We start from the raw sequence: 27,700 nt of genomic DNA, 5'->3' as shown, positions 1-27,700 counted from the left end.
CTGACATTTTTAGAATCTGATCTCAGGTCAGAATGGGTTCATCAGACCAGTGTGTGTCCAGTGGAAACCTCGTATGAATCTGATCTCAGGTCAGAATGGGTTAACTACTGGGGACCCACTGGAAGGACCCCTGGGGGTACAGGCACCCCACTTTGAGAACCCTGAGCTAAAAAAAACACACTTTTATGACCTTGCTTTTAAATGATTCTTCTTTTAATTGATTTGATCCAATTTCTTTTTTCTTCCACTAAATCTTTTTTTTTTTTTTTAACTCTTCTTAACCATTTCATTATTGTTGTTGTGGTTCACTTGATCTTTATGTTCTGCTTTTTTAAATAATAAAACAGTAGCCTACTGTATAGACAGCATCAACATCGATCTAACAACGCGTATTCTGAGCTGCTGCTGGGTGTCAGTGAAGAGTGTTTCTACATCGCTGCATGTGCTCACAAAAAGAACAGATTGGATGACAACTTTCCTCAGAAACAAACTTTTAAAAATCTGGCAGATTGAGGCAGGGTGATAGTTTTAAAATATCTCAGGCATTCTCAGTGTAACGTTTCTGCCTCTTGGCCAGTGCATATACTTGGACAGTGCATACAGGACTTGGACAGTGAATACTTGGACAGTGCACACTGTACTTGGACGGTGCATACTTGCAAAAGAGATATTTGTCTCAATATATTCTTTACTGGTTAAAATAAAAAAGTTATTACTAGTCTCTCTGTCCTATGGGTTTTAGGTTATATCATTTCTTCTTCACGGTATTGTAATGTCATCCTCTCATTTTCTTGGTTTTATATTTTGTATAATTGTATGCACATGTGTTTCTTGATGGTGCCAGTCTCAAATGCTTAATGCTTTGATTTGTTGAAAAGTGCTGTACAATATGAAAATTCAGTAGAGCCCTAGCCTTTTTTGACCACAAGGTCATGGGCGCGATCCCGGGCACTGCCAACTGAGTGTATGAGTACTAGCACAACTTGAGTGTGGCAAGTTGTTCAGTAAGTGCTGGGATCTGGTAGGCATGTGCCGCTCCACCTCAGCATCCTTGCATCTCACAGGGGTCTAGCGCATTGTAACGGGGACAGACTCCATCTCCCAGGGGTCTATAGCGCATTGTAACGGGGACAGTCTCCATCTCCCAGGGGTCTAGCGCATTGTAACGGGGACAGACTCCATCTCCCAGGGGTCTATAGCGCATTGTAACCGGGACAGACTCCATCTCACAGGGGTCTATAGCGCATTGTAACAGGGATAGACTCCATCTCCCAGGGGTCTAGTGCGTTGTAACAGGGATAGACTCCATCTCACAGGGGTCTAGCGCATTGTAACGGGGACAGACTCCATCTCCCAGGGGTCTAGCGCATTGTAACGGGGACAGACTCCATCTCCCAGGGGTCTAGTGCATTGTAACAGGGATAGACTCCATCTCCCAGGGGTCTATAGTGCATTGTAACAGGGACAGACTCCATCTCCCAGGGGTCTATAGCGCATTGTAACGGGGACAGTCTCCATCTCCCAGGGGTCTATAGCGCATTGTAACGGGGACAGACTCCATCTCCCAGGGGTCTAAGCGCATTGTAACGGGGACAGACTCCCACACACATAAGCCACCCCGACCCTACCACTAGTTACATTGCTTAGTTACACTAGAACATCACTGCTGTAGCTTGGATTTGTACACAGTACAGTAAGTGAATACCGAACACTTGAAACGAGAAGAACAGCAGTAGTTGTACTACAAGCCAGAACTGCCCTCACCAAAGGCTGTACGGAAGCTCCATCGTTCTCTTTATGAACATTATCTTCCTTTTCAGTGGATAGATACATTCTTCATCTTTAACCCATTCTGACCTGAGATCAGATTCATACGAGGTTTCCACTGGACACACACTGGTCTGATTAACCCATTCTGACCCGAGATCAGATTCTAAAAATGTCAGTCGTTCTTAGATTTTTCAAAAAATAGCAGACCTACAAGCTCGTAGCGCGCCACTCGGTGGCGCGCTATGAGCTTGTAGATCTGCTATTTTTCAAAAGCTAAAGCATAACATGATGCTAAGACCAAAATGGGTTCCCGTTCAGAATGGGTTAAAAAAAGAAGGGAAACACAGCTTTCTTTTTCATCTACAGGCTACAGGGAAGCGTGAGAGAAAGCACACAGTTCTTTGCTTACAGTATAATCTTCATGGAGAAGGATTAAGCCAAGCTTCACAAACGTAACCTATAGCAGCTGAATTCAAAGGTGACATTAGTGGGGGGGTCGCTGCAAAGTAGGTTCCATAATTGGTTTGATAATGTTAGCTGTTGCGGGTTTGGCGCACATTAAGGGGAGGCATTTATCAAAGACGGAATTAAAGAAAGCTAGACATGAGTGAGTGATGCTATTTCTGCATCAATGGAGACTTTAATGTGACATCCTCAATCAATGTAATTCCTTTTGAAGACGGATCTGCACTCCATCTTTCTCCATATTTCGCTCCTGGCTGCCTACCGGCAGATATGATAACGTCCTAATCTTGAAAGTGGTCTGAAGAATTGCTGAAATATTGTCCACGATTAATGCTGCTGAATTAGTCCTCGGATCCTGGCTTGTGGATATCAAGTCTGGAGGCATCAAGAGAAGGCAATATCAAAAGAATAATCATCTTTAGTTTTTTTTTCTCCATGCTATGGATCAACGTTAAAAAACCACTCAAATGGAAATGCTTTCTGCGTTGATGTTTATTTTCTAGCACACATGCAAGACTTATTTTTTACTTTGAGATGCTTTAACCCATTCTGAACGGGAACCCATTTTGGTGTTAGCATCATGTTATGCTTTAGCTATTGAAAAATAGCAGATCTACAAGCTCGTAGCGCGCCACCGAGTGGCGCTCTACGAGCTTGTAGGTCTGCTATTTTTGAAAAATCGAAGAACGACTGACATTTTTTAGAATCTGATCTCAGGTCAGAATGGGTTCATCAGACCAGTGTGTGTCCAGTGGAAACCTCGTACGAATCTGATCTCAGGTCAGAATGGGTTAAACATTAAGAGCAGTGGTTCCTATCCTACTGGATCAAGGCCCACTTGAAGATATCAAATGTGTTTGATGCCAACCCATCAAGTGGTCACATGGGTGGGCCGTGTGACATGTGATTCGCTAGTCGTGCCCGTGTGTTGCCACTGCTGTCGTATCCTGCTGTCTCACCTAGCCAGTGAGGAGCCCCCACCGGGAGGAGTTATACTGTCGTATCCTACTGTCTCACCTAGCCAGTGAGGAGCCCCCACCGGGAGGACGTAGAGGCTCCTTCGTCCTCCTCCACCCGCACAACACTCCCTGCTGACAGGCTCCGCCCCCAGTCCATGGGATTACGTGCAGCGACAATCGGGGCGCAACATTTTTACTCGTAGCAGAGTACTTCACCTTTGAGGTATTGCTACTTTCACTTCAATAAAACATCTGAGAGTACTAGTACTTCCTCCGCCCGTGAAGTTCATGACTCTAAGGTTGACACAGAGCAACGACGGGGAGGTTCAGAAATGTGTGACGGCTATAACTAGCCATGAAGAGATAAGCTGCCCATGGGGGAAAAACAAAAACAAAACTAATCCTCAGACTGCATCATAGAGAGGTGAGAGATGGGCTGCCTTTGATGTAAAACATGGCAAGGATAATGCGAGCGATTCAAACATCATCGTTGCCGGCAGGCGGCAGAAAAATATTAAATTGTGACGGATCGATGGTTATCACAGTAACAGAGCAGTGGTTCTCCAACCTTATATGCTAGAGTATATGCTATTTATTGATTGACTGAATACTGTATTAACACATTTAGTACCGGAACTGCATCAAAATAAAGGCGCTGCTTGCGCCAGAGTAATCGCCAGAGTAGTGATCGCTTTTATTTTGAAAGCCATGAACCGGAAATACTTTCTTAAAAAAGTTGACTGACAAAGTGACCTCACAATCTCCGATCATCTTAATATATTTATATACGCTCCAAAAAAGTTCATATTTTGCGGGAGAGACGGATGAGGAGCAGAAACGCAGCGCCAGCATATCGATCCATTTATCACCACGGAGAGCGCCCTGGATGAGGAGATACGAGTCATTATTTCCGCCGCGCTAACATGGGAGTCAATGACAAGCTAATAGTTGCACAGAGCGTTAGCATACGGCAAGCGAAAAGCGAACGCACCACGTCGAAGGCACCTCTCGGTTCCAATCCTTATGACGTTTCAGGACGTATTATGTACAAAATGTGTTAACAGGCTTTGGGCCAAGCCCCTATAAGGGCCTATTTGATTTGATTTGATTTATTTAGAAAAGCAATTATAATACAACATTATAATCAGCGATTCAAGGATTACACAGTAAAGTCCAAAGACTTATTTCCACTGGGGTCCTCTCACACTGAACAATACTTTGAAATACATAACAGTACATATACATTACTTACACAACACCACAAGTACATCCCTATCCATCCCTCTAGGATGACCCTTTATAGGGGAACCTTTTCCAGTAGCCATTTTTTAGTCTTCTGTTTAAATGTCCTCAGATTGTAGGTCAGTTTAACGCTGGATTCCAGGCTATTCCACTGTGTGGCTCCTATATAAATGAATGAGCCTTTGCCCACTTTACTTTTAAAAGCAGGGAGCACCACATCTGCAATACTGGCTCTGGTGAAATGGTTGTGTACCTCGTTTACCTGCCTGAAACATGTTCTTAAAACTTCTGGGACCTCTCCGTATTTAATTTTATGGACCATGTTAAGTCTAGCCATTGTAACCTTTGATTCTACTGGGAGCCAGTTCAGCTCTCTGAACTGGTTCCTTCCTATATGGGTTCTCGGTTCCATCCCTAGTATAACCCTGATCAGTCTATTTTGAGCTGACTGTAGCTTTGTTTTAAAAGACTTAATCAAGCCCTCGAACCACGATGTACACGCAAAATCAAAGTGGCACAGGATAAGGGAGTTGGCCACCACTAATTTTGTCTCCCTATCCATGTATCTTGCTGTTCGAGCTAGAAACTTAGTCAGTCCGGAGACCTTGTTTAGCACCTTGCTGGCCATATTTCGGCCGTCTAAGTTACCCTCTAAAATACAACCCAGGTATTTCACTGATGATTTTGCTGCTATGAATTCCGAATTTATTTTGATCTTGAAGTCTGTGCTTCTTCCTAATTTGATTTTCGAGCCAAAAAGAATTGATTCTGTCTTCCCTGAGTGTAAAGATAATTTATTATCTATAAGCCAGGAACTAACATTAGCTACTTCCTCACTTAGGGAGCTTTCTAATGTGGTTTGATCCTTGTGGGACATTAGCAGTGCAGAATCATCAGCGTACAGGAACAGATCACAGTTACAAGCATCTGTCATATCATTCACGTACACTGAAAATAGGGCTGGACCTAGAATGCTTCCTTGTGGAACTCCACATTCCATGGTGTTTGGGTCAGATAATATGCCATTCACCTCTACCCTTTGTTCGCGCCCTGTCAGATATGATTTGAACCATTTACATGTTGCCCTGTCTGCCCCCAGGGCCTCAAGCTTGCTCAGTAACCTACAGTGGTTCACTGTGTCGAATGCTCGCCGTAAATCCAGCAGCACCATTCCACAAAGTTTTCCATTGTCAACTTCTTTCCTGATTTGTTCTGTTAAATATAGTAAACATGTGTCGGTTGAGTATGATTTTCTAAAGCCAGATTGGAGTTTATACATTAGGTTATTCCTATTTAGGTATTCATTTAGTTGTTCATTAATTATCTTCTCGAATATTTTTGATACAGAGCTCAAAATTGACACCGGTCGGTAGTTACCGGGGTCATTTTTGGCTCCTTTTTTGTACAGGGGGAGTATTTTAGCCTTTTTTAGATCTTGTGGGAAGACACCCTGTTCTATTGATCGGTTGAAGATGTGAGTGATATATGGAGCTATCTGTCCTGCTGCATCCCTTAAAAAGAGAGGAGATATACCATCCAGACCTGTGGCCTTTGCACAGTTAATCTTAGAAAGCATCCCTGAGACTTCCTCCACTTCCACCTTCTGCAGGGAGAATGAGTTAGAGGTCACCCCCTGGTTCTCATAGAAGTTCCTAACCCTATTAATGTCAAAAATACCCGGAGAAGCCGGCAATTTGGCAACCAGCTCTGCTGCTACATTAGTGAAATAATTATTGAATTGGTTTGCCACTATTTGCTTATCAAAAACCATCTCATCATTGATCTTTAGGCCGATCTTGCTGCCTTTATTATTATTTACTTTATTACCTGCTCCTAGCTCTTTTAGGGTTTTCCAGAGTTTTTGTGTGTTACCTTTATTCTCCATTATCTGATCTTTATAGTGGGTCTGTTTTGCCTTATCTATGAGCCTCTGGGTCTCATTTCTTAGCTTCTTAAAAAGAGCAAAATCTTCTACTGATTCGGAATTGCGGTAAGATTTATGGGCTCTCTCTCTGGCCCTGATGGACTCCAATATTTCATTACTAAACCAGCGACTAGACCTCTGTTTAGTTCTCACCTGTCTGAGGGGTGCGATTGCGTCAATGGCTTGGGTGAATTCCTTCCCAAAAGCCTCCCAAGTTTTATTGACACAGCCTCCCGTTAAAACTGGTGTCCAGTCCCTTTTTCCTATTTGTTCTGTGAATTTGTCCACAGAGTAATTTTTAAGAGTCCTCGCCAGGACAGTCTTATGGTCATTGTATGTATCCCTTACTATTTTTCTTGTGCAGAATGTCATATAATGGTCGCTAATGCCATACTCTATGGTTCCGCTCTGTGAAATGTTTGTGACATCTGAGACTAAGATAAGATCTATTATGGTTTTTGTTGTTTCACTTACTCTAGTAGGTTGTTTGATTAGTTGCTTAAAACCATAGGAGTTACACAAATTTTCAAACACTTTCATTGTAGGGTGGGTATGTTTAGATACATCGGTATTCATATCTCCCATCAGATTGATCTCCATTGAATCAGCCACGTTGGATAACACAGAGTCCAAAGAATCATAAAACTCTGTCTGATCTGGAGGTCTATAGCAAGCCCCAAATAGTATGGGTTTTGTTTTGGTTAAACAAATGTCCAGCCAAACGATTTCCAGTTCATTCATGAGATCCTCTCTGACGTTAAAAGAAATGTCCGTGCGAACATAAACACATACCCCCCCCCCATGGCGATTTCTATCTTTTCTCACAACATTATAATTATTGATTGCAATTTCCGAGTCATTTATGCTTGAATCAAGCCACGTTTCTGTGAGACATATTATCCCTACTTCTGATTTTATCATAATTTTCCTAATTTCGTCTATTTTAAAATACAGGCTTCTCACGTTGAGGTGTAAAAAATGCAGGCCTTTTTTATTAAACGCTGCCTTGTAGTCTGACTCCGTTTGCGTCGCCGTGCGTCCGTCCGAAGAAGGTCCGTGCCCGGTGGAAGACGGGCTAGGTCTAGGAAAACAAAACTGAGTGGGACTAATATGCTGGGGCTGGGGGGCAGGACCAGGGGGACGTCAATAACTGGTGGATGAGGTATCTGTCAGAGGCGCAACGTGATGTATAATGTGGTGATCTATGTTGGCCGCTAGTGCTTGGCAGCCCCATCTATTTGGATGGAGCCCGTCATGACTGAAAAAGGAGGAGCGCTGCCAAAACAAATTAAAATTATCAACGAAATTCAAATCGTGCTTGTGACACAGGTGCTTAAGCCATATATTAAAGCTGTCGATCCTGCTGAAGCACTCGTAGCCACCGCGGCTGTGGCGAAAAGTAGGAATTGGCCCGGAAAGAAAGAATGTCAGTTCAGTAGCTTGTAGAAAGTCAATGAGGCGCAAATAATCCAGTTTTGAGAGTTCAGATTCACGTCGCGACGTGTCATTTGTCCCAACGTGGACTAGGACCCGTGAGATGGACTGTGGAAGTGAGTTAAATAGAGTGGGTAATTTTTCCAAAAGGACTGAAATGGTGGCGCCTGGGAAACTATGTGTAATTGAATATGGAAGGCTGACATGCTTTAAAATGGAATCAGAAACAATCAACAATGTCGGGGATATTGGAAGCTGGCGAGGAGATGGACGAGTAAAATGAACTTTATTTTTGGCTGCGGCGGGGCGGAACGTATCGGCAATCGTGGCTGACGAGCTAGTTGACGGGGCGCTTGGAGGGACAGGTGGCTGACGGTGACCCATGGAGGGTTGTGGAGGTGGTTGGATGGTGGCTGTTTGACCCACAGACTGGCGCCGGACAGCCGCTTTCAGCAAGCGCTGGCGGTCATTTTTTGGACCGGAGGTACTGGCACCCAGTCTGGAATTCCGCGAGGGCGCGGGGGGCAGTGTGTGTGTGTGGGCAGATAGTGGGGGGAACTCACTTTCATCTAGGAGGGAGAACTTGTTTTGAGTGATAAGCGGGGGTACCTGCGATAATTGGTGGGAGGGGGGGGATCCATTTTTCCGCCGTGTGGCAATTTTCCATGGACCCGGAGTGGAGCTGCTCAAGGTCGGTTTCATGCAGGGGACGGTATCGTCAAGCAGGGACGGTGGACTGGGACGTCTGTAGGTCCAGCCGTCGGGGCACACGACTGTGTCGTCGAGAAGAGCAACAGCATCAGCGGCAGGGAGGGGGTCAGTCGGACAGCTGCCACCTTGGCAGAGGGAGTCGAGATGGGTCTCATCGTCATGAATTTGATAGAGCGTGGACACTCTCATCTTTAGTTCGGACACCTCCCGGGACAGTAGGAGGCATCCGTGGCAGCTGGGCGAGGTAGGTGATACCACCATGTCTTGAGTGGCAAGGGCCACACAAGTGGTGGCCCGATGCGGAGAGTAGTCTCAAACTGTAAGAGCAGATCTATGTTGGCAAAACAGCAGTGCAGAAGGGAACCTACCAGCGAGGGCCACACATGGTGGCCCGGTGCGGAGAGTAGTCGCAATGTGGAGAATAAGGCTGGTTTAGATGTCTGGTCCTGTGAAGTTAGCCTCCTGGCTATAGCTGTCAGGTTGGTTAGCAGTATAGGGCGTTGGCTGCTGCGCCATACGAGTGAGGTTTCCGAACGCTAAAACAAACGCTCCAGTGCATCTGATCATTAAAAGCACTAAACCGGATAAAAATATACTGCTAAAACTACCCGTAGGTAGAAGGTGGTATAAAAATATGTAATAGAAATAGGTAAAATAAGCTGATATTAAAAGCCGCGACTGACAGGTAGCACAGAACGCCGGCGCATGCGCATGCGCATCACCAGTAGGGACGCCTAGGCTTGTTTCCATTGAGGTACTCTGTATCATATCGGAATCGGTCAGAATGGGTATTGGCAGATATGACCCTGCAAATAATCATAGATGGGATATCGGTCATAAAATGAAAAGGGTTGAAACCCACTGGTCTAGAGAGAGAGAGAGAGAGAGAGAGAGATCCCCCTGTCTGTCTGTCTCTTTTGGAGCCTTTCCAAATCTTATTTATTTTGACACATACTTTTCCTGAAATCTTCACGAGGCATAGCGTGGGACTAGTGACATTTAGAAGGCAGACAAACGCCACTTCACCCTGCAGTAGCTCATGAGTTACGAGTCAACGACCTTGGAATAGCTCATGAGTTACGAGTCAGTGACCTTGAATAGTGGTTCTACCGCGAGAGCGACACGCAGCCCTGGATGTTTTCATCAGAGGAGAGCTGGGTGTGTGTGTGCGTGTGTGTATGTGTGTGTGTGTGAGAGTGTGTGGTTGTGTGTGCGTGTGAGTTGTTTGATACTGTAGGTGCGTGCGTGCGTGCATGTGTGCGTGTGCGAATAGTTTAATAGGTGCGTGCGTGCGTGCGTGCGTGCATGCATGCGTGCGTGCGTGCGTGTGCATGCCTGGAAATGTGTTTATCAATCGACTGGAATAATCTCTCCTCCTGTGAAACCTGCAGGGATTATGAACGGAGGGAAAATAAGTCTTCAAGAGAGCGTGCAGGTCTGTTATCCCCAGCAGACACCACGAGCTGTGAACTACCCAGCTGGATTTGCTGGAGGGGGGAAATACCGTATATGCCTCCGCTTTTGATATCGCCTCGTCCGTTTGATATTCATGTTCTTGCATGGGAGCGGGAGCTTGTGGGAGTGGCCAATGTTGCTCTCTGTTGTTGCACAAAATAAATATAGGGCTCGAGGTTAAATAAAATGTCATCCCCTTTCGTTCCTCGTCTCCTCTTTAAACGAACGGAAACCTGGATAACAGTGCGTGCGTGCGTGCGTACGTGCGTGCGTAAGACTATTACTTTCTACATTGACAGTCAAATGCTTCGCGATTTTCTCCAGTGAACGTCAGCATTAAATGACATTCACGACACAAAACTCAACATTCCATACGAATACTGCTATATCAATTCACACTGTATAAGCCCACAAACAATGGTGCCATGACATGTTATATAACTACAAATACATGGATGGAAACACAATTTCGCCCCTAGCAACAAGCAAGACACTCTGGCCATGTGATGCATATTGCAGTTATTGACGTTAACAAAAAGTTAATAAAAAAATGCACTCGGTAATTTGAAGGCCTATACTCTTTGAATACCCGAGAATTGTACTTGGAGCATATACTTTTGTCACACCACCGGAGAGGACACGCGCACACACACACACACACACACACACACACACACACACACACACACACCCGTGGGGTCCATCTCAGATAGCAGCAGTCTGCCCATAATAGGCAGCGAGGAGAGAAAACGCCAGAGATTGCGTGTGTGTGTGTGTGTGTGTGTGTGTGTGAGAGAGAGAGAGAGCCATGTGGCTGTGACACATCTCTGATCCCACGCGCGGCGGTAATGAAGCTGGGCTGACACCACTCGGGAGCGCCATGTGACCCCCCCCCCCCCACCCCCCCAGGCCGCAGATGGCCCCACCGCGGTTCGCCGTTAAGGGCGAGCAATTCCTGCCGATGGCCTGGGGGGGTGAGAGCTCTGGACACTCCCCTCCCCCCCCCTTTCGGCTGTCAATCCCCAGTTCGCTGTGATGGAATGTGGAGAGTGGACCCCCCCCCCATCCCCCTCTCTCTCACAGTAGCTATAACAATCCCCACACACACACCACACCCACAACCCACTCCCACCAGCTTGTTATACGGCTGACCTGCATGAGGAGTGCATGCGTTCATTATCTCCTAGGATGACTCACAGCTTGTAATGCCACTGTCGTCGGGCAGAAACCTCTCATCTCCATATTATTTTTTTTTACAGTTTTTTCATACTTCTACTGAGTCATATACATACTCAAGTGTCACACAAAAAAGCATCAAAAGTATAGCAGATCCAGATCCATAAAGCACGAGGTGGCGCATTTTCAGCTTGTAGATCTGCCTTTTTTGGACCCTCAGGGGGTCCTTGAGGGAGTTCCCACGGGATCCCAAGGCTACACTGTACATATTAAAGCAGTTGCTCAGCCCCATAAATGACTTATTTTCTATCAGTTATACACATACCATGAAGCCTTAATTGCAATCATGGAGATTTCATTCTCGTTTTTAGCGCATTCCTATAACTATAGCCTGTATGATGACTGTAATTTGATGACCGGTCAGGTCTCGGGTATAGGACTCCTTACTGATGCAGGAGCGCTATTGCAGATCGCTACAGTGCACTGAAAGAATAAGATTAATGATATAAGCGGCCAAAAGGTAGGGCTCCATTTTCGTCACCGCTAAACCCCTTATCCCTAAACCTCTTTTACTATTTTGAAAAACATTTTTGAATACCGGCAGTTCAACTACTACAGCCAATCTACATTGACACGCTGTGAGCTTGTAGACAGCTAGGCCATTTTAACTATTCAAAAATGATAGAAAACAAGTGATTTTTTGGATGAACTATACTCTTGCTTTATCTCAACAGCATGTGCGGGATGCACACGCAGATTAGACACATCAACGGACCGACATGCGGAAACATCCGTCGGACATGCGCTGCTCCGTGCTTGCGGTTAGGTTATGGTTAGGTTAGGGTTTGAGGTAGGTTGTCTAATGACACTAGTCGGACCAATAGCATGTCTAATCTAAAGCCTGTACCACAGGATGTTACATATTCCAATGCGGGTTCACACTTGCTTCCTTGCATAACCCTCTAAAGTCCTATAGATAAACTGCTGCGACAAACATCCCACTTACAAAAGGTATCATGTAACCTTCCTTCTTGTAACCATCTATTCTACACGGTGAATGTTTTGAAGGCTATATTCCTTCAGTTTCCAGCAGGACGTTCGAGTTATCTCCGCTTATTGACATGAATGACTGAAGCGCGTTGGAGGGAGAAGCTTCACGGCCGCATGAGGCCTATAGACACGTTACGCAAAAGATGTCTGCTTTGACGCACACGGCTGACTGCTGAACACCACAACGAGATCTCTGTTCTCCCCTCTCTCGACGGACCTTATCTGTTCACTGCTTCCTGCCTGCCTGCCTTGTCTGCCTGTCTGCCCGTCTGTCTGTCTCTCCACTGTTATGCTGCATTATCCTTTTTTGTCACAGCGTTCTCACCTCTCTCCTCTCTCCCTCTCTCTCTGCAGTGCTGTATCCAGAACACCTTTCCCCTCCTGGCTCGGCTGCTATAACTAAATATAGTGGTGGATGGTGCAGACAGCTGGGGCCTCATAACAGACTCTAAGCTCCACGCCGGGTGTGAACATCAATGCATCGTCAATGTTTTATACGTTACATTTATGCTCCACCAAGCAGCAGCGTGGTTGCACACCGGCAAAAATAATTAATTAGCCAATCTGCAAGCTGACATCGTGGCACGGACGCGACGTGCTGTGAGCTTGTAGATCGACTATTCTTCAAGCCATGGAACACATACAGGACACACATAAACAGGGCTTTACCGTGACAATGTAGCACAAACAGGGCTTTACCGTGACAATGTAGCACAAACAGGGCTTTACCGTGACAAAACATTTTGGCAGTGATTACTGTGTGACATGTGAGCTTCATTGTGCAGAAACGCAGGTCTTTACAAGGCTACAGTTAGACGGATACTATTTTTAACCCATTTTGACCTGAGATCAGATTAAAACCTCTCTCTCTCTCTCTCTCTCTCCCTCTCTCCCTCTCTCTATCTATTCAATTGCACAACAAAGATTTGTGGATTGTTCGGTCGGATATGGTTATAAATCCACATAGGAAAGGTTAGCTTGGGATAAACGTTGGGAAGAAAATGACAGCAGTATTTCAATGTTCTGCATTCGCTTGGTATAAAACCTTAAGGTCTCTCTCTCTCTCTCTCTCTCTCTCTCTCTCTCTCTCTCTCTCTCTCTCTCTCTCTCTCTCTCTCTCTCTCTCTCTCTCTCTCTCTCTCTCTCTCTCTCTCTCTCTCTCTCTCTCTCTCTCTCTCTCTCTCTCTCTCTCTCTCTCTCTCTCTCTCTCTCTCTCTCCCCATTTCACACTCACAGCTGTGGCACGTGGGTTTGAATGTTTTAAAGAAAAATATATATATATATAAAACTTGCCTTTAACTTGCCAGTTAAAGGCCCCCGGAATGGGTCTACATTCAGCATAAACGGATGCCGGGACATTTCCCCCCCCCGAGTGAAATGGCAATCGGCCAAATGGATTTGGAGTAGCACTGTGAGCTGTCGTTTTCCTATCGGGCGGTTGATGGCTAGTTCTGCCATTTACACAGAGAGAGAGAGAGAGAGAGAGAGAGAGAGAGAGAGAGAGAGAGAGAGAGAGAGAGAGAGAGAGAGAGAGAGAGAGAGGAGGCCGTTCCATTAGCCTGGGAATGAAAGACTATATGGCCCCGTGCACCTCCAGTGGTGGTAAAAGTACTCACATGTTTCACTTAAGTATAGAAGTATCAATACTGCAATATAGAAATACTGTGTTACAAGTAAGAGTCCCGTGTACAAAATGCACTTGAGTAAAAGTACAAAATACAGGCATCAAAATGTACTTAAAGTACCAAAAGTACTCATTATGCAGAATATCGCATTTCAAGATTTCAAATGTATCAAAATAATTTGAAAGTGGCAGATCTACAAGCTCACAATGCGTCTTATTGTCAAATGGCCAAAATGTATAGGGCTAAAGTGGTTAATGTATATGTTTTGTAATCATAATCAAAATCTACAAAGTAACTCAAGTTTTAACATTAATGTAGTGGAGTAAAAGTAAGGCTACAATATTTGGATCTGAGATATAGTGGAGTCGAAGTAATAGAATTGGATATTGGAAATATTCCAGTAAAGTACAAATACCTCAAAATTGTACTTAAGTACAGTATCTAAGTAAATGTACTTAGTTACTTAACACCCCTGTGTGTACCTCTGACATGCTCTGTAGGAAGCATAATGTACCATTGCTATTTCATTTCACGCAAGTGTGACAAGCGGATACACTCCGTAAGCATGTGCTGCAAGGGAGAGAGACAGACAGAGAGAGAGAGAGAGAGAGAGAGAGAGAGATGGTCACATTCACTGCCGTTCAACGTCAGCCATTCCGCACGCACGCACTATTGAGCTGGAGAGAAGTCCAAAAGCGCAACATCTCCTCAGGCAAAGCCGTTTTGTTCGTCAGAGGCACACACTGGTAGGACATGACAACGGATGACGGAGGGAATGAATGAATGCGTTGATGGAAGCTATACTATAGTATAGCTCGCTGACAGAGATCTGCCATGGCAGCTAGCCCTCGTCCTGTCTGACAACAATCCATCAGTGGTGGTAGAATAAAGTACTGGACTGTTTTACATAACCCATTCTGACCTGAGATCAGATTCATACGAGGTTTCCACTGGACACACACTGGTCTGATTAACCCATTCTGACCTGAGATCAGATTCTAAAAATGTCAGTCGTTCTTCGATTTTTCAAAAATAGCAGACCTACAAGCTCGTAGCGCGCCACTCGGTGGCACGCTACGAGCTTGTAGATCTGCTATTTTTCAATAGCTAAAGCACAACATGATGCTAACACCAAAACGGGTTCCCGTTCAGAATGGGTTAAGTAAAACTGTTAATAATGCAATATAGAAATACTACATTAGTAAGTACAAAAGTATCGGTATCAAAATGTACTTATAAAGTACCAAAAGAAGAAAGTATAGTGGCTCATTATGCCGAATGTCCCATTTCGACATTTTTCCAAATGTATACAAATCTTTTTGAAAATAACCGATCTACACAAGATCACAATGTGTCAAGATGAGATGCACCGTGGAGCTTGTATACATGAATGTTTATATAGGGCCAAAGTGGTTAATGTGTTTTTTTGTAATACAAAATAGTGTACAAAGTACACTATTTGCCTCTGAGATGGAGTGGAGTATAAAGTTAAACTACTGAAAATTGGAATTACTCCAGTGAAGTACATAAATCTCACCCGTGTGAACTAAGTGAGGGGCGCTCTTATCATCATACAATTACATCATCATATACATCATCTCATTAATTCTGGCCAGTCACAATTTGCGTCCCTCACTTCTGTCTTCAATGTTTGCGTTTGTTTATACTCACTTTTGTCTTCAATGTTTGTGTTTAACACAAACACTCAAAGCTGGACATTGGAGTGGCTATATAGCGCCCCACAAAGAATACTTCAAAATTGCAGTTAAGTACAGTACTACAGTACTATGGTTACGTTACACCACTGCCATCCATCCATCCATCCATCCAAGCAGACAGGCCTCTCAGGCTCTCACTCAAGACGAACTCGATGCTGTCAACCTCCTCTGGAGAAGATGCCCCTCTAAGTGTTCTGTCTAACCCATTCTGACCTGAGATCAGATTCATACGAGGTTTCCTCTGGACACACACTGGTCTGATGAACCCATTCTGACCTGAGATCAGATTCTAAAAATTTCAGCCGTTCTTCGATTTTTCAAAAATAGCAGACTCGTAGCGCGCCACTCGGTGGCGCGCTATGAGCTTGTAGATCTGCTATTTTTCAATAGCTAAAGCACGACATGATGCCAACACCGAAATGGGTTCCCGTTCAGAATGGGCTAATAGCAGCCAACACTATGTTACAGTAAAGCGCTTGTCAAAGGGAGAGACACTTTCCAGCTATCCGTTTGTCTCTCTGTGTGTACTATACCGGGGGTATAACACTGAGTTGTGTTTTTCTCCTTTCTTTTCTTTTGTGTGGGGGGCCATTAAATATTAAGGCAGGGTAAAGCCTGAAGCCAGACTCCAAGCCGAGACACACGTATATATATATATTTTTTGGAACACGTACAGTTCTTATATAAGCCACGATGCTATTCTTCTTCCTACACATATACCGTAATTTCCTGAGTATGAGCCAATAGGGGAAGGGGATCGACGTCACGTGATTCTTTGTTGGATCCCGCAACATCTCCGTTCGTGTCTCTCAAAGAATACGATTATTGGCTAAGTTTCGAATATTTGGACGTCCCGTTTAAAATGTTCACAACATCTGTGTTTGTGGTTGCAATCACCTGCACTGTAATACTTCACCAATCACCATTATGTTGCGTTATGAAAAAATAAAGAAAAAAAGTAACCATTTTGCCATTCCAGTGGTATAACCCGTGTTTGTTTTCACCCCATGAACGAATGGCGGATTCGGTCGCTCCCCAAAATATATACCCAATAAGTGTGACTCGAAGAATTCCATCACTGTAAACAGAAAGTGGGTGTCTAACGTTCAAAACTCAGCCCAGAGCCGCATGCATGAAACAGTTTAGTGCTCAGATGAATGTGTTCGTTTTGGCGAGACTGAAAAGGCGTTGATTTCTTTTGCAGCTTGCTGCAGGCATTTAAGGTCTACATCAGTGGCACACACAGCTAGACATCCTGCTCCCCTTGACACCGCCGCGCTCCCAGTTCACCTAATCATATTACATAAAAAGGAAACGCATATAATTCAGGGGGGGTTCACTTTTTCATGACCGAGTACAAGTGCTTTCTTTTCGGAAGTGCAAACATTTTCCATAATATTGCTTTGTTTTTGCCCTTTCCAAGTATAGCAGAAACAACATTATTATTGCTGTCGGTCAGAAACCTCTCATCTCATCCTATTTATTTGTAAATACGAATACTTCAGGCGTTCTCAAACTGGGGGTCGCGACCCCCCGGGGGGGGGGGGGGTCCCGAAATTATTTGGGGGGGGTCCCCGAATATATATATTTTTTGCCCTACTTGATCATTCTACAGCGTCACACATACAAGCATCAAGAGTATAGCAGATCGACACGCTCGAAATGTGGCACTATAAGCGATGCATTTTGACCTGATATTTTGTTTTATTTGAATCCTGAATTGTTTTGGACATATATGAGGTTTCCACCCGACAGAGACGATATCCTAAAATTATATACTATTCAATAATGACTTGACTTATGCCTAACAGTTATTTAACCCATTCTGAACGGGAACCCATTTTGGTGTTAGCATCATGTTATGCTTCAGCTATTGAAAAATAGCAGATCTACAAGCTCATAGCGCGCCACCGAGTGGCGCGCTACGAGCTTGTAGGTCTGCTATTTTTGAAAAATCGAAGAACGACTGACATTTTTAGAATCTGATCTCAGGTCAGAATGGATTAATCAGACCAGTGTGTGTCCAGTGGAAACCTCGTATGAATCTGATCTCAGGTCAGAATGGGTTAACAACCAACTGCCAATTAACAATGAACTCTACAGGATGCAGCTTAAACTGGTGCAATTGGAAGAGACGACACAAAGAAATGAGCAATGACACAACTGAGGATGATAAACGAGTATTCTCTCTCTTGGCTGAAATTGGGAACCCACCTGAACATGTATTTTCTGTTTGTTTCAAGAGCTGGGGAGACAGCTGGGGAAGACGCCGGCCTGTTACTGAGTAACTGAACAAACGGCTTACAGCAAACCTACTACTGTCAGAATATAAGAGCTTTAACTTTGTCCACGGAATACCAACAACAACTGTACCCTATCTTTATACCCGTCTCCAAAACCACCAATCATGTTGGACACAGAGTATAGTGGATGAAGGCTCACATCCGTCTGCCAGTAGAGCCATGCCGATGCCAAGTATCTATACTTCAGCCTGGTATCTCTGGCGTGCTCCAGGGCCTATGTCTAGGTCTGGGCCAAATGGCTTGAATGCCAGTTGCATGCCAACATGATACTGTACAAATGTTTGTTTTGGTCGCTTTTTTTTTTTTATGTCCCTGGCTGTTTCTGTGCCCCCTGGACTGCTGCACCACAATCTACACTGTGAAAAAAAATAATCACCAAAACATATTCTTTTACCCCATGAATTATGCATTGTGTTGGATCCCGCAGAATTTTGGATGATCCAGAGTATCCGCAGACCCACAACAAGCGTCCTGCGATGAAATCTATATATGCTATAGAGCATCTATAGCTAGTTTGACAAATGTTGTGTGCTTAATCAGACCAATCCATAAAGAATATATATCTTTATCTAATATTTTGGGTGTTTATTTGCTCATATATATATAAAACAAAACAAAATAAAATCTCAATAATTCCATACCATTTAAAAATAACCAATAGAATAATCACTAAGAAAGAAATGAACAGCCAGAGCCTTGAAGCCCTGCTGTAGTGTTGACTTTCCTATGCGTCTGAGAGCCACCGTTTCAATGATCTTAAACACCAGTTGGACCAAAGTGAAGTGGGATATCACCAACACAACACAACACACTCCACGGGGGTCACACAAACCTCTGTGCATAGGGTACACCAAGGGCCGTCATTTGGGGCATCAGGGGGATGGCATTTGCCACGGCCCTATTTTAGGCACACTGTCACCGAATTGTTTTTGACTGATTAATCAGATTCCATCGCAATCGATGCCCGTCGTCCATCTGCATGTAACATGTGTTATAATTTAGAATGTATTACTATAAACCTCGTGGCATCGCAGTTTAGAATGTATAAACCACGTGGCATCGCAGTTTGTAACACTTATAACACATGTAACATGTGTTATAATTTAGAATGTATAAACCACGTGGCATTGCAGTTTTGGGAATACCATTTTAGGCGAACACATTCAAACATGTTCTCTTTTTGCCCCCCCAAACAAATAGCGAAAATAGTTGATCTACAAGCTCTCAACGCGTTACTCAGCGACGCGACGCGTTGAGAGCTTGTAGAACTATTTTCGCTATTGTATAGAAACAGGGCTTCCTGTAAGTGGTAACCTATATTTCTTTTTGCCATCCTCCATTTCTTTCTGAAATGACGCCTGTGCGGTCGGTACACACATCCCCCCCTGCATGTGAATACATTAACCTTTGAGATTTCCTGTTGCAGCCGCTCGGGCGGTTAGGTAGCGGTTACATTAGATAAACATGGTCACCCAGTCAAGTCGGCCTGAATTAACCGGAGGGGAGCCATCCGTCAACGACACTACAGGGCCCCTGTGCGTCATGTTGTTTTGTTCCTGCTCGCTGACACAGAAATACAAGAAGCAATCAAAAAGAGCTTAAGAAGATGTTTGCCTGCTGATGGCCTCGTATACCTGTGTGTGTGTGTGCCCGTGCATCCGTGCATGCACGCCTTCAGTGACAGCATGTCTAGTAACCCGTGTGAGAACTCTGGCTTGTGCTCAATATACTGTCTATTGATCGATTGACCGACAGACCAATTAACCAATCAACAAACTCGTTAGTCTGTATCAACCCATCAACCAACCAATCAATGAGCCTAATCGATCAACCAACTGACCGACCGCCCCCAAAGAACCAACACACCTGCTGGTCCATCAACCAAACCAAACAACCAATTGATCACTCGATTAAATCCAGTGGATTCCAACCCTTTTCATATCACGGTCCATTATTTATTCTGCATTTGAGCCACGGAGCCACTATGTGATGACATTTAGCCTCTCAGACCCAAAAACTAAAGAATGTTTTGTTATGGCTTGATAAGAATCAGATTTAGTCCACAGTTCCATGCTGTTTTGATGTGGTATACCATATAGGGGAGAGACAACAGGTTGATCAAAAAAAGCAATTCTTCTAGATTCTCAAATTGTGTGTACTTCTTGTAAATTAAATAATGCAGATGTTTAACCCATTCTGAACGGGAACCCATTTTGGTGTTCCAGCATCATGTTATGCTTTAGCTATTGAAAAATAGCAGATCTACAAGCTCATAGCGCGCCACCGAGTGGCGCGCTACGAGCTTGTAGGTCTGCTATTTTTTGAAAAATCGAAGAACGACTGACATTTTTTTAATCTGATCTCAGGTCAGAATGGGTTAATCAGACCAGTGTGTGTCCAGTGGAAACCTCGTATGAATCTGATCTCAGGTCAGAATGGGTTAACAATAATTGGTTACCGACTCATCATCATTTAGCTGGGGACCACTTAAAACCCCTCAAGGACCACTGGTGGTCCCCACACTGGTTGAGAACCACTAGATTAATCCATCGATTGACCGACCGACCGACTTCATTGATCGACCGATCAACTAACAAGATCAACCATCGCATTTAGACAACATTCAGCCAGCCCAGCCAGTCAGTCATTCCATGTATACAAAGTCAAATCTCCTTCCACGAGGAGGACACTCACCCAGAACCCCCAGCCTGTAGTTGATGGTGATGACGATGACGTTCCCGTAGCTCGCCAGGATGCTGCCGTCGATCATGTTCCCCGTCCCCTCCATGTAGGAGCCCCCGTGGATGTACACCATGACCGGCTTCAGACCGTTCTCGTCATGTATGTCTGTAGAAAGAAACGCACAACACATGGTATAATTATGACAGGCTTCAGACCGGTCTAGTCATGTATGTCTGTAGAAACGCACGACACATGTTATAATAATGACAGGCTTCAGACCGTTCTAGTCATGTATGTCTGTAGAATGAAACGCACAACACATGTTATAAGTATGACAGGCTTCAGACCGTTCTAGTCATGTATGTCTGTAGAATGAAACGCACAACACATGTTATAAGTATGACAGGCTTCAGACCGTTCTCATCATGTATGTCTGTAGAATGAAACGCACAACACATGTTATAAGTATGACAGGCTTCAGACCGTTCTAGTCATGTATGTCTGTAGAAACGCACGACACATGTTATAATTACGACAGGCTTCAGACCGGTCTCGTCATGTAGGTCTGTAAAACATTCAACACAACATTATGTTGTTACAGCATCACAGGCTTCGGTTCATTCTCCTCACGGATGGGATGTCTGTGAAAAAACGGTCATATCCATATTTCGTACAGTACGTAATTATGTGTTTCCATTACGACGGATTGAAAATAACTTTATACTTGAAACATTCATTTAACAACTTGAACCGGCATCCCCTTTCTGAAGGGAATACATTAGCCCAAAACAGCTGATCTACAACAGCTCACAACATGTCGCATGTTGTGAGCTTGTATATCTGCTGTTTTCGCCGGCGAAGAGATTTGGCGTAGATCGTGATATTGACAATTCCCCAAATATTATCAAACTACTCTGCGGCAACCCTGGACTATAGGGTAAATGGTAGCCACTTTGCGAAACACACCGCTGTAAAGAAGTGGGTGCAATTATACATTATTTTGTATTATTAAGTGCCAGTGTCGTTTTCAGGGGCAAAAAGAAAACGCATGAAAGAAACGGGTCAAAAGAAAAATCGAACATATTCACATTCATTTTATACACAACAAAAACAGTCCAAAGTGAAAGTGTTAGTCTACTTGTTTTCAAATTCATATTTTCATGTCAAGGACACCCAAATATATTCCGCCACCATGATTTATTTTTCTCATCAGAGACCTTGCGAGATTTGTTCAGCTCATATACGATTGCAAGCTTTTAGAACATGTACAGTATGTCGTCCTCTTAGTGTTTGACGGGATGTGGAGTGGGGGGGGACAGTGTTAGTGTCTGTTGCAATCATAGCAGGCTAGCACCTGTGGTAATCAGCATTCAGTATCAGCTGTTGGCCAAACAGAAAAGTGCAGACTAAAATGCAATCAATGAACATTTACAATCATAAAAGGATACTTGAACTTGAAAGCACGCCGATATAGTTCAAATCCCTTTATTTTGTACAACATCACAGACTACTAGAAGTTGCCACTATAGAGAAAATTGTTTTTCCACCGTCCAGCACATGTAGCAACATACCTAAATATCCACAAATAGCCGCTTATTAGTGATTTCAAATGTAGTCTTTTTTCTATATAGCAGTCATTGAAGAATCCAATAGGCTGGTCTGTATTTGCATTAGCACAACTGTCACACTTGCCTAGTGTGAGTAGTATGAAAACCGGGAAGATAGAATATAGAAATAACCTCCAGGCAGTCCTTGGTGCAGAGATGCTGTTCGTCTTTATTCACTCAAAACAAAAGTATTTACATTGATACTGGACAGGTGGCCTTAGCTCCTTCCACCTCCACAGTCCGACTTTGACTGCCAGGCAGTGGGAGGCCTCCCTGCATATAAAGGCTAAGCCCCTCCCACTGGAACATACCACCCTGAATTGATTCCACAATTTACACCAGTACTTCATAATGTCCAGGGACAACACATATTATTCATCAACTTATTATTATACATCACTTATTATTCAATCAATTAACCATATCATCTAAACAATGAGAAAGCAGGGTGCTCTAACCAAACCCTCATACTGTTGGTATGTTCCACAGCTGATAGTTGCTCCCTACTACGGAGACGACAAGCAATTAGCAATCAAGCATCAACCCATATACATACACATCCCAAAATAATATAATTCTCTGCAACATACACAATAAATAATAATTCAAACTTTAGGCATTCAGTCTCAGTGGCAGGCTGAACTGCCACATTCACCTCAAAGTTGTGAAATCTATCGATTGTTTTGCAGCCAATCATCAATGTGAATGGGGATACAAACACTTCCTTGTTCTTTACATGGGTGTATTTTTTTATTTTTTGTTATATCTTTTTTTACAAATGACCACTAGATGGTGACAAAGTGCCTCTTATGCTTCCTTGGTATGTGCTAAATCTACATCAACCGGCATTAATGTCTGTTACTGGCACCTCTGCTGCATTAACTGGTTTCGAGGACAATTTGCAACAAGCGTCCAAAAAAGGGGTTCAAGTGGTTAAAGAGATTTTAATGCTATATTAACCGGTTTAGCTGTGGGCCGCCTGGAACCCCACCACCACGGACCCCTGGGGGTCCCCGGACCCCACACTGAGAGCCACCGCTGCAGCCAACAAAACGACATGCTCATACTGTCTCAGGAACAACACCTGAGGACCCGTTGCTGCAACTCAAAAGACTTATCCTCTAGTGAAGTTCCAAAATATAATAAATACAATTAATGAAAGTGGGAAAAAGCTCTATATTATCATAATAAAAATGTCCTCTTGTAGAATAGGTTAGCAGCCATTCTCCACACCCGTCTTCAGTGCCTTATGGGCAGCGCGACAGCATCGTAATTACTGTAGAAAACAAGCTCTTGGAAATAAACATCAAACAGCAGACACTGTATATAGGAAAGTCCATGACAGCTCAGAGCGAAGACGCGGTTATTCTTTTTCACTAATGGATATACAGCAATCTCTGATGTCTCATGGCACACTATTCAAAGCCTGGAATGTTGAAACGGAATACTTATTTTGTTTTTGTTCATCATCTTATGATATTAGTGATTAGTTGAATCCAAGTAGCCACTAGCACAAAGGAAAACAACTTGAAAACAACGCTTGGCCTTGACTTGTAATGCAATAATTTAAATGAACACAGAGCCCGGCTATGTGCTGCTTTCAATGGCCTGGAATGACGTTTCTGGTGAATACAAGGTTTCTCAACGGCCGACAGCAGGAGGCGCTGTTATACTCGCGGTGGGGTTTTTTTCTGCACCGAGCGAGAGAACAAACAACCGGTCAAGACACCACACGCGGCATTACGCCATCGTGACACCCGGCTACGGATATTTGGCTCTTCAAAATAAGGGTTGAAAGGGGGAAAACCTTGGCAATGCGCGATAAATAGATTACTTAATCCTGGCAGGTAAATAAATGTAGTGCAGTGAGTTATATTGTATGGTAAAGCAAAACCATGTTAAAGCATGTATTCTGACAGTAGGCCAATCATTGCGCTATAGACTATAGAGCAGGGGTGCCCAAAAAGTAGATCGCGATCTACCAGTAGATCACAAAGGCTGTGCAGGTATAGATCACATGACATGACCCTATAACAATATCCAATTAAAATATTGATTTACATCAAAAAGGGCCTGTCAGCTCAAACCCACAATGCGATCTTTTGTTTTCAAGAGTATTGCTGTGCATAAACGTCTGTGTATAGCATTGCAAATTACATACACAAAACCCCTACCTAGTCCTTTTCTCCCCCTCTATTTGTCACGGTGTGTCAGGTGAGGACCCAGAAGCAGAACCAAGTAGGCAAACTGATGCAAGTCCAATATATTTATTAACATAAACTCACAGTAGCACTCAAGTGCAGCAGGACAAACACAGTAACAATGATTTATAATCTGACAAGGGAACACTGAACACAGGGAGGTTTATAAAGACTAGACACAGGTGCAACAGAACTCCAATCAACACTGGGATTGGCTGGGAGACTAACGGGACACAGGTGGAGAAAACTAGTAATCACAGGGAGGTGAGACAAGACAGGCAGAACAGTAACTAGGGAAAACAGGAAACGCTAGGACAAGACTACATAATAAAAGTATACAACAGACTGATAACGTGACACTATTTCCCATTCCAAGTGCATTTTGTCTTATATGGAACGACAGCGGCGCTATTCGAAAGCCCCCTCAGGTACATATTGAAACTCTTTTCAGCAGTATAATTCTTCCGGTGGGTACAGTGTCAGTGTTCAGTAAACAGGGCTCTCCCAGCTCTTCCAAAACCAGCTAATACATTTTCTCAGGTGGGTTTGCCACTTGCCAATTTCCGTCAATCAGAAGAGAGGACCCATTCATCAGCTTCAACGTTTCAGTGTTCCACTTCCACGTTAGTGTCCCTTCCCGTTTCTTTCTGTGTGTCATCACTTTCAATTTCACTCTTTTATCCTGTATCCCGTTCTCCTTCCCGATTGGATGAAATTGGTATCCCGGAGAGAAAATTGCATAGTCAATTACTGAAGAGCTAGAGAGACTATAAGGAGGCCCTTCTTACAGAACAAACACTATTACTATCAGAATATAGAGCTATTTAACACTAATTAACTTACCTGTGCCTTTTAAGTGTTTTATTGAAAGGTTAAAGGCAAAGCAATATATTCTGATAGTAATCATTGCTCCAGACGTGTTTGTTCGGTAACAGCCCCTCTCCCTAGCTCTTTAATAAACACAGAATACATTTGCAGGTGGGTTGCAAATGTCATCCAATCAGGAGACAATTTCCATTTTACAGTTTAAATTGTATAGTGTTCCATTTCCAATTGTGTCTGCTCATTTCCTTGTGGCATGTAACTGTACTTCCAATTCCACTCTTTGAGTGTATTAAGGCTCAGGGGTAGAGAGGCTGGAACGATGTGAGGTCGGTGCCTTGCATGGTTTCCACCGTCATCAACGCAGAATCTATGTAAAGTGCCTTGGATTAAGGCGCTATATAAATGCACCAATTCATGGTAATTGTATTACCATTAATACAAGAACTGATCCTATACAGTATAATATGAGTTCTCTTTCCTATTTGATGCATCTCGATTTGCACGACACACTCTTTCTTGAAATTAATTCATTTTGGTTTGGTTTGATAGAAAATAAGGTTTTCTATCAATAAGATTTTCTATCAAAAGCCCTGAAACGCAACCGACCACGTCATAAATACTGTGAGAATAACAGTTTCACGGACATACTATTGCTGCAGTAAAAGTTTAGTGCAGAAAAGTTGGCGTTTTCCCTTATTTCTTTCCGGCAGCTATGGGGCCGGGTGCTGAAGGTAGGGGAGGTCACCCGGGGTGCTAGGCGAGACAGAACCGGCCACTTGAGGACACACTGAAGGACGTTCACTTCCTTTCTCATTCCGAAGTCGTTTACAGCTCGCTGTGTGCAGCCTTGTGCTTTGGGCCATGGTTGCTCTGAAAGCTGGGTGTTAGTTTAGACTAGAGGCAGGTGAGAAACAGCTGGTGTTCCTGTAGTGTTTGCCTATATACATTTGAGCCTTCCATGCCTGGTCTCCTTCCATGTTAACATGTTTCACAGTACCACCACCATGCTTGCAGTGATGGAAGGTATACCAAGTTTACTCACTTTTAAGGACTTTGCCTTTACTTTAGTATTTTCTTTTTGTCAGTGCTTTATATTACAGTATATATAAACTGGAATATTATAAAGAATAAAGATGAAGCAAACTTTTGAGGGGCGATAGCTCCTCCTATGTCCAGCTTTTAACCCATTTGGACTGAGGCCTTCTAAGTCCTGACCTAAGTTTTCTGAAGTACTTCAAATATTTATATATCATTTTTGAATACTGTACATACTGTACAGATTACAGAACCTCAAGAGGGGTTCCCGTCTAGAAGGGTAACTTAGAACACCAAAAGCAAGGAGTACATTGCAGAAGGATAGGCCAACCCCCCCCACCCCCCTCTTGATATCAATGAAAAAGCACTAGGACATCTCACTAAAGTACATCTTGCACCAGTGCTGGGAGAAGTTCTGTGTTCTGGGTCTTCATTTATCATTCATAAGCTGTGGCTTGCCTCTTGGCCCACCCTGCCACGTGGGAGCTTTGTGCTGTGTTCTGGGCATGTATGTTGTATGTATGTTGAGGTCTCCCATCTGAGCCCACGGAGACCTCAAACTTTAGTTGTTGTTGGTATACTACCCCGCCACCACCACGCAATCTTCACCAGTTTGCCTGACTGCTCAATTTAAAGGGGAAAATGTATGTTCTAAGAGCATAACTATGTCGAAAACTGTTACTATTCAGCAAACGTAAAAAAATAACTGGCTTTCCAGTAGTTATTTAGTCCACAAGCTCTTGTTCAGACAGACTCACTATACTTTTTTTTTTTCCCTGCACGGTGTTGTCTTATGTCTGTCTATCTATTTGTGAAAAAAGAATCGAATGCACTCATGTTATGTCAAAACAAATTCCTATGTGTGTATACACAAATGGCAAATAAAGGTATCTGAATCTGAATCTATTTCTGTCATTATACTGTTGGTGAATGTTTTCTTTTTATAAATAATTTTATATATAAAATATTTTTCTAAGCTTGAGAGGAGAGGCACAAACTAACAACACAACACAATATGAGCTCATAGGTCGGCTATGTTTGTTCCCTTTGCGTGGCAGTGTGGCAGTGTCATGCAACAAAGTATACATTCATTTATGGGAGAAAAAAAATATATATAAAGAGAAAATGAGATGAGATCCAACATCTCTGCCCAACAACAGCATGGCCCTATACCCGAATCTGTGGGCCCCCCCAAAACACATTCCACAAGGCCAACACGCACATGCACGCACATCGAATGTTAGTAGGTCGTATAGAGGGGTATTACACGAGAACACTGGGAGATGCATTGCTGAGGGGGAACGCAACACCGAACTCCGAGTTAGATGGTTGTCCCATCTAGCTTTACCGGGGCCCGTATAACAAGTGTTATAACTCAACATATGCGCATTATATGAACGCATTGTAAAATGGCTAATGCGATTGCAATGCATTATAGACCCGACCTTTAAGTAAAGTGTTACCAAAAAGAAATGAACAAAGTGCCCAGCAATCCCCGTTCGGGGACCTACAACTCAG

General features: G+C 43.6%; 1 protein-coding gene across 1 annotated transcript in view; it reads right to left on the bottom strand.

Annotated features, from left to right (window-relative positions):
- The window catches only part of nlgn4xa (neuroligin 4 X-linked a), a gene marked incomplete at its 3' end in the record, with an annotated part of 77,844 nt that extends 57,182 nt beyond the window's left edge, over positions 1-20,662 (bottom strand). Inside the window, exon 1 of the mRNA XM_080758400.1 lies at positions 20,527-20,662. Within this exon, the coding sequence (XP_080614526.1) occupies positions 20,527-20,647 (121 nt within the window). The 5' untranslated portion in view covers positions 20,648-20,662. The remainder of the gene's footprint in view (positions 1-20,526) is intronic.
- Positions 20,663-27,700: the final 7,038 nt, after the last annotated feature.

The sequence above is a fragment of the Protomyctophum bolini genome, assembly GCF_963924005.1.
Source record: "Protomyctophum bolini genome assembly, chromosome: 24".
Classification (NCBI taxonomy): Eukaryota; Metazoa; Chordata; class Actinopteri; order Myctophiformes; family Myctophidae; genus Protomyctophum; species Protomyctophum bolini.
The sequence above is the reverse complement of the archived record's forward strand: the minus strand, read 5'-3'. Positions and strand labels throughout refer to the sequence as shown.